Source organism: Thermobia domestica, chromosome 15, assembly GCF_964235325.1.
Source record: "Thermobia domestica chromosome 15, izTheDome1.hap1.1, whole genome shotgun sequence".
In the NCBI taxonomy this organism is placed as follows: domain Eukaryota; kingdom Metazoa; phylum Arthropoda; class Insecta; order Zygentoma; family Lepismatidae; genus Thermobia; species Thermobia domestica.
In genome coordinates, this window is record NC_137468.1 from 16855679 (window position 1) to 16875022 (window position 19344).

The 19344-nt window shown below is 38.2% G+C and overlaps 2 protein-coding genes across 2 annotated transcripts in view; one reads left to right on the top strand and one right to left on the bottom strand.

The window, feature by feature from the left end:
* LOC145671816 (putative phytanoyl-CoA dioxygenase) overlaps positions 1 to 19344 on the bottom strand; it is a 246860-nt gene that overhangs the window by 160962 nt on the left and 66554 nt on the right. The gene's annotated exons all lie outside the window — the stretch shown is intronic.
* Positions 1 to 19344, top strand: part of LOC145672097 (apolipoprotein D-like) — a 94785-nt gene that overhangs the window by 50554 nt on the left and 24887 nt on the right. Inside the window, exon 2 of the mRNA XM_081741365.1 lies at positions 8753 to 8889. Within this exon, the coding sequence (XP_081597491.1) occupies positions 8753 to 8889 (137 nt within the window). The remainder of the gene's footprint in view (positions 1 to 8752; positions 8890 to 19344) is intronic.

Genomic DNA, 19344 nt, shown 5'->3' on the forward strand with positions numbered 1-19344 from the left:
TAAATTATGTACTGCAATTTTGAAATCAAGCTTTACCACTTGTAGAAAAAAAATGGAATAGGAGAATTACTGTATGATGCCAATATCAGATTCAGTCGGGTGGTTTGGTTGGTTAGGGGTGGGACACTAAGGTGAGTTCTTCCTCCGGGTGGCAACTAGCCTACTTGCAACGCTGCAAGTGGTCAAAATAGAAATTTTCTGATGACTAAGTTTACTCTATGGTTTGAAAGAGTTTATAAAACGGATGTGCTTCAACCTTTTCCCGTCAGAGGGCATAGTTTCTCCCAGTGCGACCGAAATTTTGGTCTGATCAGAAAGAAAATTTTACAAAAGGAGCTGATTGGCAATCCAAATTCTTATCTAACTGCAATGGTGTTGCGTAGGGAAAAGCACATTACCTTTAGAAGTTGTTACTCGTATAAACGCAGAGCTTTTACATGACTAGAAGTCTTTTCTGAACAGCTTCTTTTATAAAAAGATTTGTCTCTAAAACAAAGCTTCCTTTTACTTGAATGGAATAACTTATCATCAAATCACTACTTTGTTGTGCGTTGTTGTATTCTAAAACTTATTTTGGACAATATGGTGTGTTTACTTATTGACAACCTATTCAGAAGATTGGAGATTTTCTCAACGTAAGAACTACAAGACGTCCTTACCCCGAAATGAATCAATTTAAAGTCAACGATATTTAAGGTTTGTATCGTTTTCATACAGCAGGACGATATTGACTTTTCCGGACATATGATTTCACTATCTCCGTAAGTTTCAGCTTTAATACATTTGAGAAGTGAAGATAGTTTTTAAAACTTTAATATGACTTTTAATTATCCGTTCTGTACTACAAAAGTGTTCTGCGTAATAAGGGTATATAACCATACTACACATTTGTATGTATTACTCATTAATATATATGCACAATACAGTGTTATCGGGAAAATGCGCTTTGCAAAGGATGGTTTGCTGCCAACTCAGTAACCTTATGTAATTGACAGCAGACAGTATTACCACTTTCTTTTTGCGTTTACTTGAAACCATAGTTTTTCCCCCTATGTACCCTTTTTACGTAGACCGCCTCAATTATATTATCAACAGAGGATTACTGGCGAACTGGTATTTTGTTGGGAGGAGCCCTTGGGCATTTCTCGAGCCACACGTACGTAAATATCTTCTTAGGATCATCTCTGTGGTGCTACCTAATCGGTGCTAAACTATAATCGTAAAACATGTCCCATTTTTGTTTCATCTTATGTTAAAGCATATCATTTTTTAACTTTTTTTTTTAAAATTATATACCGAGTGATCACAAAGTCTCGTTATCCCATATGTATTACATAGACGTTAATGAATTTTTGTTTCTTATTATTGCAGGTACCAAAATACAAATATCGCATTGCAATACCCAGAAAAAAGTATTTTTGCAGTAAAAAATTCTCCTTTTTTAATGAAAAAAATGAACACAGTCCATCACATATCATGATCTGGGCTCTAATGTCTGCAACCTACTTGGTAGATCCATAGTTCTTTGACGGTGCTGTGGATCATATTGCGTGTCTCACTATGTTACGTCATTGCTCTAAGGGGTAATTTGGATAAGTGCGTATCGACCTATGTCCAGTAAAATGAGATATACATATTTTATGCAAGTTTGAGCATGTCTGTATCTGTCTAGGTTGTGCTAAGGTAATATCTCTGCTTCGTAGCGAACGCCTGTCTTCAAAAATGGTATGTGAATACGTTGGCTAATTGGATAAGGGCGTTTGTTTTTCTGCTCTCCTGAAAAACTGAAGAATTGCTAGTTACGCCCTTATCCAAATTTACCCCTCAATATGCAAGTTCGGGGACTTCTCGGTCGCGTATGGTTCCAGCAGAATGGAGCACCAGCCCATTATGCTATTGCCGTTAGAGAATGTCTCAATGAGGTATTTCCTGATAAATGGATTAGACGTGGTTCTGTCCATTGGCCTGCACCTCTGGAGTGGCCATCCCGAAGTCCTAATCTGTCATCTTGGAACAATACATTATGAGGATTTATTAAACAAAAAGTTCTGCCACATGTTACGAGCCAGTTGACGAACTAAAGAATGCTGTTCGACGTGCATTTTACTGCCATCACGCCAGCAATGTTAAGGAGAATTTCACATCGTACATGGATGAGAATCATATTCTGTTATGAAAACGCTGTTGTACACACAGACACACTGAAATAAATAGTAAAGAATAGTCACACTACCTGAAAGTTGTCCTCTGCCATGATCTCATATTAATACAATGCGATTCGTCTATGAATATGTGGGCACGCGATAAGAGGTAACGGGACTTTGTGATCACTCTGTACTAATGTATGAAGTACCTTAATGACTCATAAGTGTTTGACAAGTTCTAAAATTGCCAGATACATTCATGAACAAAAGTTCGTTCCTGATTTCATGAAATCGTACAACAGCGTTTCCCAACCTTTTTCAACTTGCGGCACACTACGGGTGTAACTTGAATTCTCGCGGCACACTCATAGATATGATTATTATTATTAGTAGTAGTAGTAAATAGAAAATACCGTCGTATTTTTTTTCTGTGATTACTGATCTCCTTCTCACAGAGAAAAAAGCTCGGTCCCTGGTTTTCCCTCATCGTAAATCATTATACTTATTTTTCATTCTAATTCAAAAATAGAAAACAATTCCAATGAAATATAGGACTCAGGCTTTTAAAAATACACTTTCTTTTTGAAGACTGTATCCAACCTTTCACTAAGGAAGATCACTAAAGAACAAACAAACAAACAAATCTCTTGTACTTTTAAAACAGATGTAGGTAATTTGTATGAGTTTTTGCTTTGTCGAAAGGGTAGAATGAGATTTTAAATTTCAAGTTACCAAATAACCTGTGACAATAAATACGCAATAATGGTCATAACAATGATAATAAATACTTTTTGAACATTAAACATGAACAGATAAGTAACACAGTGTGAAACTTATAATTTATTAACATGGTTAATATACGTCACAATTTTTAAATATTAATAAAATTCTGTTTTCGAAATACAATCTGTGTAGTGGTAATGTATGTATATACAATAATATATTACAATTACAGTATTTTTTCCATTGCAGAGGTTCATAGTAGTGTGAAATACAAATACACATTTTTCCTGTCTTGTAATTTTGTTGCTATATAATTAATAATTTTGTTTTCATTTCCTCGCGGCACACCAGCGGCCCATTCGCGTCACACCAGTGTGCCGCGGCACACCGGTTGGGAAACGCTGTCGTACAAGTTGACGGTTATTCGACATCAACGTATCTGAAGGCGATGTTATATTCTAAAGCTGTTACATAAATATTATTAATATACATTTGCTGTTTAGATCAGTTTTGTTTCGTTAATGCTGTAGAATATATCCAAAGCTATTATGAATAATTCTAACAGTTTTCTCACTAGTTACTACACATTAGTGACCTGGAAACTCGTTTTGGAAAGGAAAACACAGAAAAGAAGACTCTGGTTTCTTATTTACTTTCAATGAAAGTTTCCAAGTAGACGCACTTGAATATACATATATTTAAAACACTACCACCAAATCATGTATTAGAATGTACTAGCAACAGATGGTACGGTTGAGGAACTTTTTTTTTTTTTAAAAAAAAAAGCAGTACTACCTCATTAACGCTAGTACTTCAAGGTATTAATTAATGTCTTGTTTAACAATTAAGGTGTTCAAGAGCGCTAATTAGAAACATCTTTGCATTGTATAAAATAAACAACAAGATCTCTTTAAATGAGCGAAGGTGTGTTTCAATGTAAATAAGGTGAAGAAGAGAACTGTGTAAAAACAGAGAAAGAGAAACCGTGTTTTGTTGTGTGTAATTTAGTGGAAAAGCAGATACAAGTATCTTTTGCTTCCTTTCTCTGAAAAGAGAGATTATAAGCCTGTCAGCTCTTCTGCAATATTGAACAAGAAAGAGAGAGAAGTGTTGTGTGTTATGTATCAAATGGCAGATCTTCTTGCTTGGTATTTAACATTTAAAAGAATGTAGGAAGAAAATCAATATGAAACTAAGGTAGAAACGAGAATAGATTTCGGGCTCTAGAATCTGAGTTGAAGAACTACCGTTCATGCAAATTTTTAAAATAGTGCCCTACATATATCCACTATGATTATATATTTCGAAAAAAAAATGCTGTTTCTCCTTGCACTTTTTTATGCTATGAAATACATATATCCCTAGTAGCAGACACAACTTGCACACCCCTTATTGTAAGCTTGAATTGCTTGCAACCAGCTTGATTGGAAAACGTGCAAGCATGCCGCAAGCTGGATTCCAGTAACGAATATACATGCGGGCAACCTTGCATTCAGTGTTCCATACAAACTTGACGCAAGCGTTTTGCAAGTCAAGTTAAGTCAATAGTCAATGAACGGCCAGTGATGCTATGACGCTCTGTAAAGAGTCTAAAGCATCGTTTGCAAGTATAACAAAAGGCAGATTGGATATAAGCACGTGTTTCAAGTGCAAAAGTAGCAAGGCAAAAACCAAGCTCTCGCCAAAGTGTCACTGTTCACCACAGCGATTCCAAAAACTATGGATTCGACATTAATATCATTAATATCTGTCATTTTCGATCATTTTTAAATATCTTTCCCTCCGTCTTCTCTAAGTTACACCATTAAGATGAAATGATAAAAACTATCTCAGGCCCGAACCACATTTATGTTGAAAATTTGATTGAGATCAGTTGTGTGATTCAAGAGTTGTTAAGTCACAAAGGTAGCTACTGCCATTTATACATCTCTCTCTCTCTCTCTCTCTCTCTCTCTCTCTCTCTCTCTCTCTCTCTATATATATATATATATATATATATATATATATATATATATATATATATATATATATCGGGTGTTTTAAAAGTGGCGCCCACAGACAATGGAGCCCTATTCTTCGAGCCAAAATGAAGCGAAAATGCTATAGGCCATAATAATATACTCTCCGGGGCTTTCTTTAGCTGCTGTGGTAAATCAAAAGTTTCACTATGTGGCAACGCTGTACATTAACTTGCAACTAGTAGCATTGCTTTACGAATCCATCAAGCACTTACAATGATTGTTACACTAATTAGTGGTGCTGGTGCTAATGTCAACGTATATCGACTTTAACTTCCATCTTAAAAGAACTGATGTCACTATTTGATGGATTGATAGATCTAGTCTATGGTTCTTTATCTGCGACGTTGGCACATAGTGCAATTCGCGTTTCCAGACGAGGATCCGATAGGTATGCAATTATATATATATATATATATCCGCTTATATACGCTTTATTACGCTTATATATATATACGCTTTATTTTGACTTCTAGAACAGTGCTCTGTAGTCCATATGCGTAATTTTTAGACTTCGATTCAAATGTCGTCAGATTTTATGCTTTACACAGAAGTAAGGCACGGTGACGAAGTTCTCGTGCTAAAATAAAAGGTTCACAGTAGATTCTCAAAAAAATCCGAGGTTCATGAGGTTCAGATTCCACGTTACTCAGTAGATCCACATCTCATATAGCGTCGCTGCTGAATGGGAAGTTAAACTCAACAAAAATCCGAGATGTTCGAAAATTTTCGGTCGGTAGTAAATCTCTGATTATATTGAACTATTAAATTCTTGTGAGCTATGACTAGGGTCTATAGAGACCGGATGTTTCACACTATAAAAATTTAAGCACTTAAAATTTGAAATATAGACAGTAAAATAGGCACTAAAATCTAACTCGACATAATGAAAAACGTTCAACAACTAAAATAAAGTCACGCATAATGTTCGAACTATCTAGAAACATATCTGATAGTTGTTTGTAGAGAGAACACTTTTTTTTAAAAGAAAGAAGGATGAAATTATTTCCATGTATTATTATTATTATTATTATTATTATTATTATTATTATTATTATTATTATTATTATTATTATTATTATTATTATTATTATTATTATTAACAAGTATTTTGCCTGTAGGCAAGTCTAACTAGCAGAAGTCTCCTATCTCCTTCTTAGGTTAGGGGCTGGAAATGTTTCTTCCACCGCGGTAGCTCAGTGGTAGAGCGTTAACCTCTGGTACATGCGGTCCTTGATTTGATTCCAGCTCGCGCCAAATGAGCTTTGCGGTGGACAAACCCCGTGTTCGGGGTTTTCATGTTTCCTGCCACTTGCTTAAGGGGGCAGACTACTAGAAATGAGACAAAAGCTTACCATTTTTCTTTTGCCCGTTTTTCGTAAGTGAAAAGAGATAATGAAATGTAACTTATCACACTTATCACAATAATAGATAACGTTATTCTGCACTCGAAAATACGAATCAGAAGAAACAGAAAATGTAATTTTAATAACTTCTGTTTATTACAAAATAAATATAAATATTATTTAGAAAGTAGTTAACCAGCAACCAAGAGAACGTGATAAGTCATCAATTACAGTTGAGTTCGTTTTTCTAGTCGCTGCCTTAATCTAGATTTTTGTGTAATTCATATTCTGGCCACATTGTAATTTCTATAAATGGCAACACTGAATATTTTCTAATTGGTATTTTCGGGTGTAGAATAACATTATCTATTATTATGAATGTTACATTTCATTATCCCTTTTCACCTACAAAAAACGGACAAAAGAAAAATAGCGTTTGTATCATTTTTAGTCTGCCCCTTAATCCCACCATTTCATATTCATTTGTCATCATCACCATCTCCTTTAGCCTAGTTGGCATAACCGTGGGACGTAAAACTTAAAGATTTCGTTTCGTTTTTCTCCCATCTTTCTCAATTTTCAGCCTCCTTTTTTAACTCCCATTTTTCTTGTATTTTTCAAATTTTCAATAACTTACGTTCTTCTTCTTCCTACTCCTGGCTTTCCTTCTATCTTTTTTCCTTCTATGACGGGTTTTCTTCGCAAGATATGTCCAATTCAGTCATAGGAGGATCCAGTGAGAAGCAAAGGGTAATTCGCCTCCCCAGCAGCAGGGGCTCCAGTGATGCAAAGGCCCAGTGAGAGAAAACTGATAATCTTTTACAGCCTCCCCACTTTAGTGCCTCCTAGAAGTCCGTACTACACCACCCCTGAATCCACTTGGCATTCGTTGGTAGAAGCTGGTTGAGAGCGTATTCTTCTCTCCTACGATTTTTTTTTCAACCTTCGTTAGGCCACTAGCAGGAGAACCAAATGAGATGACGGAATGGAGACGAAACAAAATTGTTTATTTCACGTCACTCACCTCCTGCACCAATAGACTGACTGCCGTTCAATTATTTTGGAGAAGCGAACTTTAAAACATATCAAATGTATTACTTTTATTTCCGAAATAACACGCCTGGGGATGGACATTTCATTCGCACCCACCTTATAGAGAGAAATATGAAAAACAAAGTTCGCTGAAATGAAAGTAAAGAATCTTCAAATGAACCTCAGCGAGTTTATTTTAATGATATCTCGAACATCAAAAATAGACATTTTACTTAAAATTCTGTCTCTGCTAATCTACTTTACCTGGTGTGAGAGGTATGTTCGAAAAGTAATGAGACTGGCAACATTGTGCACGAACGAGCAATAAAGTTTCAGCAAACGTTGTGGGATTAAAGTGTGTATAGAGCTTGGTAAATCCGCTACTGTGACTTATAAAAAGTTACTAAGTTCTTATGGAGAATATTCCCTATCTAGGCACAAGTGTTCAGGCGGCATAAGTTCTTTTTGAAAAGCCCAAAAATCAAGTGGAAGACGAACTTCGTGCGGGAAAATCTTCATTCTCGAAAGCAGATTTCAATGTGAAGAAGGTGAAGTCTCTTGTGAGGTCAGATCGTCGATTAATGGTAAAAATGATCAGTTGTGAATTCTGAACGCATTTACCGTTCATCAAATTTTAACATAGGATTTGGACATGAGAAAAATGTGTGTCCAAATAATTCCATAGAACCTCTACGTTGCAGCTTCCATCAATGAATTTTTGACAGAAAACTGCAATCCTGTGGTTTCTCAGCTCCCATATTCGCTGGATATCAGTTTCTGACTTCTTTTTAGCCCTTTTCTGAAACAAAAGCCCTATTTCGGTACTTTGGATAGTATCCAGAATAGGATTTAGGATTTAGATTTCTGGGCTTTCGGCAGCTATGGCCATTTAGCCTGTCACGTTTTCAGGGATGACGTCCCCCTGCAAGCACACTATCCGAGGAAAGAGAAGGAATGAAGCGACCTGGGACCTATAGGTTAGGTACCACCCCGGCATTTGCCTGATGTAATGAGGAAAACCTCATTCAGGGCTGACCTGGAAAAGCTCTTATACTTTTTCGACCGAGTGCCCCCACCGGGAATCGAACCCGGGACCGCTCGCTACGCGGGGCCACTATCCAGAATAGCATCACCGATAAGTTGAAAGGTATTTCAGCAGAAGTCTTTCAGCACAGGACTGGAAACATCTCCATCGCTGTGTAGCTGCCCAAGGAGCTACAGTATTTTAAATGGGATAATCTTGATTTGTAAACATAACAAAATTCATCGTTAACCGTCTCATTACTTTTCTAACACACCTCGTAAACAATTACATGACGTAGGAGATTTAATATGGTATTAAAATTAGGTTCGATCCCGTTTGGGTTCCTGAGTTCTTTATAAAATATGTTAGAATGTATAATATGAATAAATAATTTATTGTTCTAAACATTCTTGCTGACAACTATTATAATTGTGTTTGTTTTCATTGTTATTTCTTTTTTTACAGTACATGGGAAAATGGTGGGTGTCCGATAGCTATCCCTCTGTAAACAATTGGTCTGGGCGATGCTGGACTTCCACTTATCTTCGTCATCTGAGGGACCCATATCGCCTCAAACTCCATATGCAGTATACAATACCAGAGTAAGTACACGGCAAACAAGCTCAACCATCTTAAGACTGTATATACGTATCTAATTTGGTTGCTATTTATAGTTAGTAAGGCAGTGTGATTTTAGTTATGATGCCCAAGAAACGAAAATAAAGTTCTTTAATAGAAACACATATAGGTACCTTCCGAGACGAGATTGAGCTCTTTCAATAGAAACACATATACTCTCTGAGACGACATTAAGCCCTTTAAAAAGAAACAGATATACTTCCCGAGACAAGATTGAGATCTTTCAAAAGAAACATGTATACTTTTCGAGACGAGATTGAGCTCTTTCAAAAGAAACAGATATACTTTCCGAGACGAGATTGAGCTTTTTCAAAAGAAACATACTTTCCGAGACGAGATATAATTTTCAGGACATCTTTTTGAGATAAGACACCATCAACTCTTGTCTTGTAGCATCTGAAATTTAAGTAGTACATCGCTCTACCGGATGTCTCAAAATCACAGGAAATTTTATACAAGGTCCACCGGAAATGTCTCACTGATATTACGAAAAAGCAATTAAAGAGGCAAAATACACTAGATTATAAAATTTATTATACTCTCATGTAGACCAGTATTTGGTATTCTGCCGTCACAATTGTTTTGAAGATAAATATTGTTCAAATGTAGAGATGGTAAAAAACATGGTTTCTCGAATAATTGTTTTGATCACATTGACTTTTATATGATTTTCTTATTCAATCATCACCTTTGTTTTTCTGTAGAAGATTCTAGAATTTAAAAAGTGCCTTTGCAATATTCATTACTTACATTCAAGCAAGGGCGCTCATCAGGGGAAGGGCAAGGTGGGGCGCTCGCCCTCTCCCCTTTAGAGGAAATTGTGCTCGGAAGATCGAAAACCCAATAGATATTTTAGAATAGTTTCTGCAAAAATTTGAGACTACATTTGAAATGTCGCTTATACTTGTCCCCCTTGGAAACCACAACATGGGCGCCCTTGCATTCAAGTAGCTTTAAGTAGTTTCTACAGGTAATTGAGCCGTTATGGTGCGGCTACAACATGTACAAACAAACATCAGTGCTCAGGTAAAGTGTCCCAAACTACAAGTTTTTTTTTTTTTTTCAAATTCTGTAAAGATTTACCTCAATTTCTGTAAAGATAATGCATTTTCGCAGTATCAGCTTGAAGAAAATTTATACTTCGTGTTTTTCTCATGTTGCATCTTTTTTTAAGAGGCCCCATCACGGCGAAATTAAAATACCGCTAATTTTACAGTAATTTTGCGATATCTTCAAATAAATAAAAGATAACCAAAATGTGGAACAAGATCGCCCTAGACAATATTATTTTGCATAAGATACCGATATCATGACTCTCTTATCTGCTTTCGATTTCCAATCATTTAGAAAATCGGCATTTATTTTCGCGTTTATAAATGGCTGTAAACAGAAAGCTACTAGGGGACTTCGTGATAACTGTACCTCATGCAAAATAATATTGCCTAGGGCGTCTTGTTCCACATTTTGATTATCTTTTATCTATCTGAAGATATCAGATAATTACTGTAAAATTAGCGGTATTTTAATTTCGCAGTGATAAGGCCTCTTAAAAGCAAAATATGATTTCATAAGTACAAATTATGGAATAGATTGAGGGTGGAGACCCCTTCTTTCTCCAATGATGCCAAGATATTAGTTTATTGCTTTGCTTTGCTCATCGATTAGTTTATCTTTAATTATAGTATACAGTATAATACGCAAAGCTGGTATAATGAAGAATATTTTTATTTATTTTTCCATTTCAATTACCTTTATTCTACTTATTTACTCAAACCATTACGACTGGGATACGAACACAGACACCTACTTAATTGCTACCACTTAACGGAGGAAATAGGAGAACTATCTTAATTCGAATAGGTAGTCATGGTTCCCGGTCTGTACCCTTTAGGAATTTAGTGTAACCATGGTTCCGTTAAACCACTATCTCATTATTTATGAATACTGTGAGTCTAGTATATGTGGATTGTATTTTCCTGTATCTCTTCGCTTCATATAGCACACAAGAGTCAACGCTTCCATTGAATTAGGGAAGCAATTAGCGAACATACGTAATACAAATCTCTGTTGTTCAGTGCGAGGAGTGTCCTTTGAGATTTCAATGAGAGTGATACTATTGCGTGCGTGTAAACCTCTGGAGCACTTCCCAAGAGATAATAGCGTTACAGTACGTTGAATGTTTATCATAGAAACGAGCTTTACCATAAATAATGTTACTTTATGTGTTTCGTATATTCTATTCTATCCTTAGTCGTTATATAACGAAAATCTCTGGGTTAAGAGTCTACTACGGGATATTAATATCGAGATGGGTTTTGAGTCTGGATGATGTCTATCAATTCATCTCCTATCACCATTATTCCTGACTGCCAACAAGGTGGACCAAAACTTAAGTATCTACTAAAAATTCTTTGCTATTTTTGTAAACTCTTACTTGTTTCAATAAATCGATTGGTTACTTTATATTGTAAATTTCTGCTTGTACAGGTGTTGGTAGAACATAGGTAGAGCAAATTACAGTCCAAAAATTGTTTTCTCCCACTAACAGATTTTATTACAAAATTCTACTATAATACAAAATTAATACAAATTCTCTAGTGTTTGGATAAAAGTAGATGTCCCTTCGACCTGACGGTCTCTGGAAGAAATCTCACTAAGCAAGCTACGTGAGGAGGAGTAGAACACTCAATGCTCCACTGTAAGCTGAGAGGGGTTTGAGTACCGACAAAACTCCACTGCAAGCTAGGCTGGTGTTGTGATAAGGAGTTTCCCAATGCTCCACTCCAAGCAGAGAGAGAGAGAGAGAGAAAGAGAAAGAGAGAGAGACAGAGAGAGAGAGAGAGAGAGAGAGAGAGAGAGAGAGAGAAGTAAAGGTTCCTAGCTTCGCTACAATCCAAGAGAAAAAGGAAGCCAGAAGCTCCATTGCAAGCTAGAGGCTTCGGGTTTAAGTGAGGTACTTCCTAGGCACCACTGCAAGGCAAGAAAGGGGGTTTGACCAGTCGAAACTGATGTCTGTCATGAAATTCTCTCAGTGATAGGCCTATAGGTGCTCGAGGTGAGGCAGTGGCGCTGTTTTCCTCCGTCGTCTAATACTCTAGCAGCTATAGTACTCCATAGTAAGATGCGCATGGTTGATGTTTGTAAATAGAGCCACATGTTGGGTGTTTATAAAAATAACCATGCGGATATTACAATGTGGTACCTACAGTCGTGATTATATCTTTAAATCTTGAATTAATACTTCTCAATAAGTCGGAGTATAAGAGTTCTTATCGTATAAATCAAAGAAGGATTACATCGTTCTGAATCTTCTTTTTATTCCCTCAGAATTAATCTTTTCATTCTCTTTTTAATAAACTATCTTACTTTTCTGCACAGTACTTCCAAAATCTTATTTCATATTATCCAATGTCCTTACGAATCTTATCTTACTTATATCTCATGAATCCTTTGTTTCTTTAAACAATAACAGGTTAATATTATAACTCAGAGATTAAATGCCAGTGGTCTACAACCTTATATTCTTTTATGGGATGCTTTCTAAAATAAGAATAACATGACAAAATGTTGACGATGAAGGTCGTCTACATGTTTTCTTGACATAACACTTGTTTTGTGTCTAAATTATCAAATGTTAATCTTATTTAACATTTCGATTGTTACTTAAAGTTCTTTAGGTAGATCACTGTTAATTTCTTTTTTGCTTTTAGGGGGCTCAGTGGTAGAGTGCTTACTACAATATATTATTGATTATGTACTTTTTATAATAGTGAATATGTACTTTTTATAATAGTTGAGGTCACAATGAAAGGAAAATTGTTATATTTGAATAAACAAAGGACGTAAATATTGTATAATCTTTTTTATTATTTCACTCGAAATTTCTTCATAGTTTGCTATTAAAATACTTACCAACATATCCTCTTTTATTGTCCTAACAAACCAATATATGTTGATAGTAAAGTAGTTTAGATTGATCGAGCTCCTGGGACTTCAAAATTTCATGTCTTCCCCCCCCCCTCCCCGTTACGAAATCCTGGTCAAACGAACAATATATGTTCCAGTAAAATAGTTTAGAATGATCGAGCCTCTGGTGTGATGACTACAGTATTTCATGTCATGGACCCTCCCCCCTTTTACGAAATCCTGGGTATGCTCTCATGGCTTCATATCATTTCGTTTTTGTTGTTATAGTTTCCTGGAACCAATCCTGGCATCATTCTCATGAATCACTTCCATTTCCATTTCGGTCTTCTTTAGGACACCTTCTTCACACGCTCGAACCAGTGGTGGATCCAGGGAGGCGATCACCTCGATCACCCCCCGAAGAGGAAATTTTCTTATTTTATATATACAAATAAAACCTATCCCAGAGTTTGAAGCTCTTAAAAGTAACTTTAAGTAGCAGTAAGACAACCCACTGCCCCCCCAGAAGTCGGTCCTGGATTCGCCCCTGGCTCGAACATTAAGTTCCAGTAGCCTTCTCCATATTCAAGTAATAAGTTTTTATATTGAATACATAGTTTATCACACTTCGATTTCAGTTGTACCTTGGAATCACTGAGAATCATTTGGTATAATGTTTATTTATGTCTTTTAAGTTTTGTCGTAAAGGCTAGTATTTTTGCCGATCCCAAACATTTCAGTTTTCGCGCGCTACCCTGTATTTTTTTCACGCGCTTGCCTAATCAGCTGTTTTAAGTTTGTCATGTAAAATATACAGACAAATTTGGGTAAGTCTTCAATTTGTCCATTTGATGTCAAAAACATAACCCAACCAACCCCTATGGGGCTTCTAACCCGCTCCTACTGCTTCTACTATAAAGGTAACAAAGAAAGTTCTGTCGTTTTTTCACCCACCTTCTTCGAACATCGACATGTCACCTAAGACGTACCTGGAAGATCAAAAATAGTCCCCATCAGCATCGACAATCCTCTGCCAACAATCTAGAAGGCCATGGATCAGGCCCGTATTCAAGGGGGTTTAGGGGGACCGGGCCTCCCTAAATTTTTACTGACCCCCTAAATTTTCACGGTAGGTTTGCAAATGAATTATAATATAGTGATAAACTATAATATGATTGGATCGGACCCCCTTACTTCTACCGGGCTCCCCTACATTTTTGGGCTGGCTACCGGCCTGCCATGGATTCCGTCGCGGTAAAACTTTGTGGACTGTAAAGCGAGGAAGGTATCAAGTGCATTTTGCACCTCTTCTAGGGACTTGAACTGGCGTCTTCGAAAGTAATTGTCCAAGGAATGGACCAGGTGCTAATCGGACGGTGCAATGTCCAGAAAGTATGGCGGATGCAATAATGTTTCCTACCCGAGGCGTAGAATGGTGTCCTCGTTCATCCTAACTATGTGGGCTTAACGTTGTCCTGTAACAGACCCCTTTGTAATTCAGAAGTGATGGCTCCAGAGTTTTGAGCTTTTCTTAAACACGGCTCAACTGCTGACAGTACACAGTTGCATTGATGCTCTGACCAGCTGGTAGCAGTTCATGATGCACGATGGCGAGTAGTCCACCAAACATACAGGAGGACCTTCTTTTGGTGCAGTGCTGGTTTCGGCTGTTTTAGAGCCGATTTACCGGATGCTAATAAATGATGAAGGCGCCGTGGAGCTTCGTTTAGAACCCACTTCTCATCACATGTCAACACTCTGTTCATAATGGCTCCTTCCTCAAACAAGACAGCAAAGAAACGCAGATGTCTGCTCGCGTTGCCTTGTGGCCCGGAGTCAAGTCATGTGGGACCCATCGACCCAACTTTTAGTGCTTCACAAGTTGATGGAGGTGCTTCCAAATGGTATCTCCACTCACACTGAATTGTAGTCCCAGTTCCTCACAAATCTGGCCATTGTTCGCCTCAATTGCTACCTGAAGATCTTAATTTTGTACATGTGTTGGTCCTCCGGCATGTGGTGCGTCTTCGAGTGTTTCGCCACCGTCCTCAAATTTGTTAAACCACCGCTGCATTGTCCGCGTAGTCACGATACCCTCACCAAAGGTCTGCCATATCTTCCGCCCCGCTGCAGCGGCGTTTGACCTCAGTTTGAACTCGTACAGCATACACGCCCTTATGACGCTCTGTAGACATCCCATGTTCACTCTGTCTTTGCGCAAGTTCACGGTGTAACTGAACTGCCAGTGTATTGGATATACCCACACCAACAATCCCCTTATCTGCATTCGCATTCAACTTACGGTGTGAGGGCCAATTGAACACAGACCTCCACAGAAAGCGACAGAACTTTTACTACTTCTACTACTACTACTACTACTACTACTACTACTACTACTACTACTATTACTACTACTTTTACTACTACTATTACTTATACTGTGGGATCCGTATAGTAAAACTACACGCTAATTTTAATGAAAAGAGTTATGAGAATTTAAAAAAAAATAAAAGAAAAAACTTTCCTTGGGCAGGGTTTAAAGCCACGCCAAAAGTGACTTTCATTACCAGTCCACTCGGCAGCACACGTTTTAATTTTTTTTAAAAAAATAAATAAAAGTTAACTAATTCAGTGAACGTGCCTCATTAACTTGTTTATCTGCTTATTACTAATTTTACTCGCTTTTTACTTGTTTAACTCACTTTACCAGTAACCTAGTACGACAGGGACACGGACGCAGAAACATCAAGGACAGTTAAAATTCCAAAGGGTCTTCCACTAGGAATCGAACCCGGGACCCCGTACACCAAAGGCGCACTGCTAACCATTAGACTAGCGGAAAGGGCACAGGCTCGGAACCGGTTTTCGGGTCTGAACGGATCCGGTTCTAGAAGATCCGGTTCCGGAACCGATTTTTCGGATCCAGGTCTGGAACCGGTTCTTCGGATCCAGTTCTGGAACCGGTTCCCAAGATCCAGTTCTGGAACCGGATTTTCGGATCCAGGTCTGGCAGACTGTGAACAGTGTGCTAGATGAAATTGTGGAAGCGACAGGCAGGCGCCCAGGCGGCGGCCGCTTGTCTCAGTTGGCTAAATAAACTGGGTAACTGGTAAACTCATTGGCTAAACAGGCAAACTGGCCAACTCATTTGGGTAAACACCCACTGGTGGACCATTTTTTTTCTGGAGACACAAGCGGGTCTGGGCGGGGAGGGCGCAAGCGCATGGTCCTATTTGCAGTGTTTTGAAGATGAATTTTGTGCCTCCTTTACGGGTCTTTGGCGCTTTCGGATCCAGGTCTGGAACCGGTTCCTAAGATCTGGTTCTGGAACCGGGTTTCCAGATCCAGATCTGGAACCGGTTACTAAGATCCGGTTCTGGAACCGGGTTTTCGGATCCAGGCCTGGAACCGGTTCCTAAGATCCGGTTTTGGAACCTGTTCCTAAGATCCGGTTCTGGAAGCGGGTTTTCGGATCCAGATCTGGAACCGGTTCCTAAGATCCGGTTCTGGAACCGGATCTTTGTGGCCATCCCTAGTATTAACGATGATCACTGTAGAGTAAAAGCGCTTAATAGATAGAAAATAATATATTCCGTCTCCACTCAAACTAACAGTGTCATATGTGGTTATCTCCTTGCGTGAAGCCTCTAGCGTGTCCGTGGTTAGCATCCGCGATCTCCATCTTCTTTCGTTATGAAAAGTATACACAAAGATCGATACCACATACGGAAGACAACTTTACTGAAGTTTCAGTGCGTCAAGTAGAGATGTGAAAGCATTTATTTCCTTACCGAAAAGATCAAGCAGATATTAGTTAACCATAACGAAAGAAAACAACAAAAAAGAACTATTTCGCTGAGTCCCGGGTTCGATCATTGGGGCAGTCTCACATAACCTTGGGATCTAGGGAAGTAAATCCGGTAAGAACCATAATAGGGAAGAGAAGGGATAGTTTTTTGTTGTTATTTCCTTTTGTTGTTAACTTATACGAGGGCTATCCAGAAAGTAGATTACGTTTTGGAATAAAAAATCAACAAAGTATAGGAAACAAATTTTATTATATACAGATGAAAGCCACACACAAATACTACTTTTCGACATAGTCACCATTCAAATTAAGGCATTTATCGTAGCGATGTACTAGCTTGGAAATTCCTTCGTCGAAAAATTCGGCCGCCTGCGACTTCAACCACTTCGTTACCTCTTCTTGCAGCTGTTCGTCGTCATCAAAACGCTGCATAGCCAGCCACTTCTTCATTGCTGGGAATAGGTGGAAGTCGCTCGGTGCCAGGTCGGGACTGTACGGCGGATGAGGAAACAACTCCCACTGAAAAGATTCAAGAACTTGACGCGTGACATTTGCCGTGTGGGGCCGGGCGTTGTCGTGAATCAACAAGATCTTAGAGCTCAACATTCCTCTGCGCTTGTTTTGAATTGCTCTTCTGAGGTTTTGCAGAGTTTGGCAATACCTTTGAGCGTTTATTGTAGTGCTTCTTTCCAGGAAGTCCACCAAAATCACACCTTTTCTGTCCCAAAAAACAGTCGCCATCATCTTCCTTGCCGACATTGTTTGCATGCATTTCTTGGGTTTTTGGGGAGAACCTGTGTGCCCCCACTGCATTGATTGCAATTTCGTTTCACAGTTCACGTGTTTCACCCATGTTTCGTCACCAGTAACGATGCGATCGAGTAAAGAGTCACCATCCTTATTGTAGGCGTCCAAAAAGTGCAACGCTGCAGCCATTCGCTGATTTTTGTGGTCCTCTGTCAAGATTTTTGGAATCCATCTTGCACAAAACTTGTGGTAACCAAGCTTTTCGCTGATGATTTCGTGCAACAAACTTCGCGAAATTTGTGAAAAACTCAAAGAAAGTTCCGTTATTGTGAACTTTCGATTTTCACGGACTTAAACATCGACTTTTTCGACAAGTTCGGCAGTCACTTTGCTGGGTCTCCCACTTCGATCTTCGTCGTGAACATTGGTTCGGCCATTTTTAAATCTTATGACCCACTGTCGCACTCCACCTTCAGTGATAATGTTGTCCCCATACACTTCACACAGCTGCCGATAGATTTCTATCGGTTTACAGTTTTTTGCTGTCAGAAACCTTATTACTGCACGCACCTCGCAGCTCGCGGGATTTTCAATTAACGCAGACATTTCAAACCGTCACAGTATCTTAACGGAGCACAGCACGAACCTCTCACTAGCACGGCTAGATGCCGACTGAGCTGCGCAACGCTCTGACCCCAAGATGGCCGCGCTAGCCCCGCCCCTAGCGGACACAGACGAAAACGTAATCTACTTTCTGGATAGCCCTCGTATCTCCTTGAACTTTTCGGTAATTAAATAAATGCTTTCATATCTCGACTTGATGCACCGAATCTTTGGTAAAGTTGTCTTCCGTATGTAGTATCGATCTTTGTGTATACTTGTGGTAACGAAAAGAGACGGAGATCATGAATTCGAACCATGGATACGTTATATAGTGTGCAGATTGAAAACTATTGTGACAATTTAATTGCAACTTAACCTCTGTTGTCTGGATTTAATTATTTGAAAATTGATAATGATTACACTGAACATGAATGTGCATAAAGAGCATGTGCATCCCCGTTAGGAAGAGACCAACAGTAAACCTAAGAGTTAACAATGTAACTATGTTGCTTATATACACACACACACACACAGTACAAAAGTACAACAAATAAAAGTTTCTTTCAGCGAAATAAAAACTGTAAATTATTAATGGTTGTGGCATACTTTTAAGCGCCACATGAGAATCTAAGTAGTTCGATGTGTAATTTGTTTGTTGATATATGTCCTATATTTGGACCAGGAGTACAGCCACGGGTCCAACGGGTCCAGACCCCCCCCCAAAAAAAAAAATTCCTAACTCAACATACATTTATACTTGTTTAACAGGAAAATGATTGATTAGCATGAAAATTTGATCTTACACTTCCCTGTACACTTTCTCTTATAAAAACAATCTAGTTCTATCAATTTCTTTTAAAAATGTAGGTGGAAGTATTTTAAATTACTTATTGTCTTTTCGAGTGCAGAATATTATCTTTTTCAATACTGCATAGACGTAGTGAATTGTAGTATTGGACTCTGCCCAAAGCTTGGACCCCACTCAACAAAAAAATCTGGGTGCTCACCCAAGGGCGCCCATGTTGTGGTTTCCAAGCGGGGGCAAGTATAAGCGAAGTTTCAAAAATAGTTTCAAATTTTGCTGTAACTAATGTAATTTTTTTGGGGGGGATTTTCGATATTCTGAAGTACAATTTCCTCTAGGGGGCAATCGCCCCACCTTGCCCCCTGATAGGCGCCCTTGTGCTCATCTGATTTAGACAGTAGTTTAGTTAATAGAAATTTAAATTTATGAGTTTCACTTTAATAATTGGCATGGTTTACATAGAATACAGCATCAACTTCTAAGTTTGTAATTTTTAAAAAATTTCCTCGAAAACTACGCATGATTTTTTTTTACATTCATGGATATCCT